Source organism: Cryptomeria japonica, chromosome 2 (genome assembly GCF_030272615.1).
Source record: "Cryptomeria japonica chromosome 2, Sugi_1.0, whole genome shotgun sequence".
In the NCBI taxonomy this organism is placed as follows: domain Eukaryota; kingdom Viridiplantae; phylum Streptophyta; class Pinopsida; order Cupressales; family Cupressaceae; genus Cryptomeria; species Cryptomeria japonica.
This window is the reverse complement of record NC_081406.1, coordinates 120,108,721-120,110,542: the sequence shown is the minus strand read 5'-3', so window position 1 is coordinate 120,110,542 and position 1,822 is coordinate 120,108,721. Positions and strand designations below refer to the sequence as shown.

Genomic DNA, 1,822 nt, shown 5'->3' with positions numbered 1-1,822 from the left:
GTATAAAGATACTGGTTATAATTAAATTGAATATAATTCTCAAAGTTCTTTATTTTATTGACGCAATATAAAATTCACCTATGCATAGAAAAGAGAAAAATTAAGATTCACCTACGCCCCAATTCCAAAAACGTGCCACAAAAACATCATAACCAAAAAAATAATATTCCTTCCGCCAATGCGATGGATCAAGACAAAGACAAAATCGACTACAAGTCTGGTTAATAAAATCGCGACCTTTTGTCTCGTCGAGCAAATGCAAGAGAGAATACTAATAAAAAATGTGGTCCACAAATATAAATTACGACATACTCAGAGTCATCCAAACAAGTCTCCTCCGCTTTCCTCACTCCATCGACCTCAATCCACGAGGATAAGTTGTTGACAGCTTTTCCCAACATGGCTGGTTTTATGTGCAAACTAGTATCATTATCCTCAGGCGGCTTAAGAAAAACTGCCTATAAAGACACGGGAAATTACCCTACTTTACATCGAGCTTCAGGAGAGCTGAAATGGCTGCAACAACCAGTGTTCTGCTACACCTGGTGATAGCAGCAACTGTGAGTTGTTTCAATGGTTGATAATTTTTTTTTTCAATATGAAAGTCTTTAGAGGTATCTAAGTTTTTATGTCGAGAGGTATCTATAATGACATTCTATAATGACATCAAAATGTTCGTGAACATAATAATATAAAATCTAAATCTTTTATTTAGTGAGATAATTATAATTCATTCATCTGATTTTTTTAATTATTTCTTGAAACAATAAAATAATTTATTATGTTACAATTTCATATTTCATTTGATTTTCAGGCAATCATTATGGTAGATAAGATTGGCGCCTTTAGCAGTAACATTGCAGATTTACAGCGGTGGTGGTGAAGCAAACTTCCAGAGGCTGGAATACTCGAAACGCTAGCTGTTCGTCTGTCCCCTCTTTCTCCAACGCAACTACAGAATTTCACCACGGGGCTGAAGAACATGGATCCGACTTATGCCGGTCAGTTCTGCAAGTCTGCCGGTTTGTTATGCCGTGAAGATGTGCCTCATATTCTTAGACGAGGTTCAGCTCATGGAAAATCAGAAGGCACTCTTGAGGAAGAGAAGGAGCACGTGTTCTTCGACAAAGAAGAGCTGCGGGAGTCAGGGCAAATAATCTTGCCGGATCTGAACTTTCCTCAATATTTGAAGTCATTTTTGCCCAAGGAGTTAGTAGAGATGATGCCACCATTCTCTTCTACAAATGTTTCTCAAATTCTGAACTTGTTGGACATCCCAACCGAGTCGAATATGTCCCGCAGCATGGTGGACACATTGAGGATTTGTGAAGGAAGGGAGGACGAAGGAGAAGTGAAGAGTTGCAGCACCTCCATTGAGGGCATCGTGGAATTCGTGGTGTCTCTTTTGGGATCTGATGTGGAGCTGCTTAGTGACCCATCTGTTGTAGGATCTGGTCAGCGGGTCACGGTTACCATGGCGGCCAAGAGGGAGAATATTGTGGGCGGTAAACCGCCCGTAACCTGTCATAGTTTTGTGTTTCCATATGGAATGACTTATTGCCATTCTTTCAATGGAAGTGAGGTGTTTGATCTCCAGTTGGAGGTTGTGCAGGACCATGAAAAAATAGTAAGGAACGCTACGGCAATTTGTCATTATTTCTCTGATGGAGTACGTGGAAATCGGGCTTCATGTCACCTCGTTTACGGTGACATGTTGGTCTGGCTGCCCAAGCCTAAGCAACCGCTGGCTATTCAGCCAACTAAAAAGAAGACCATAAAGAAGAGTTTTCAAGAAAAAGTTTTAAGTATCTTTTTGATCTGA

At 40.1% G+C, this 1,822-nt stretch overlaps 1 protein-coding gene across 1 annotated transcript; it reads left to right on the top strand.

Annotated features, from left to right (window-relative positions):
- The first annotated feature begins 982 nt into the window (after positions 1 to 982).
- Positions 983 to 1,822, top strand: LOC131049889 (BURP domain-containing protein 16-like). Its single transcript, XM_057983971.1, has one exon. It carries the CDS (start codon positions 983 to 985, stop codon positions 1,820 to 1,822), a length of 840 nt encoding a protein of 279 aa, XP_057839954.1.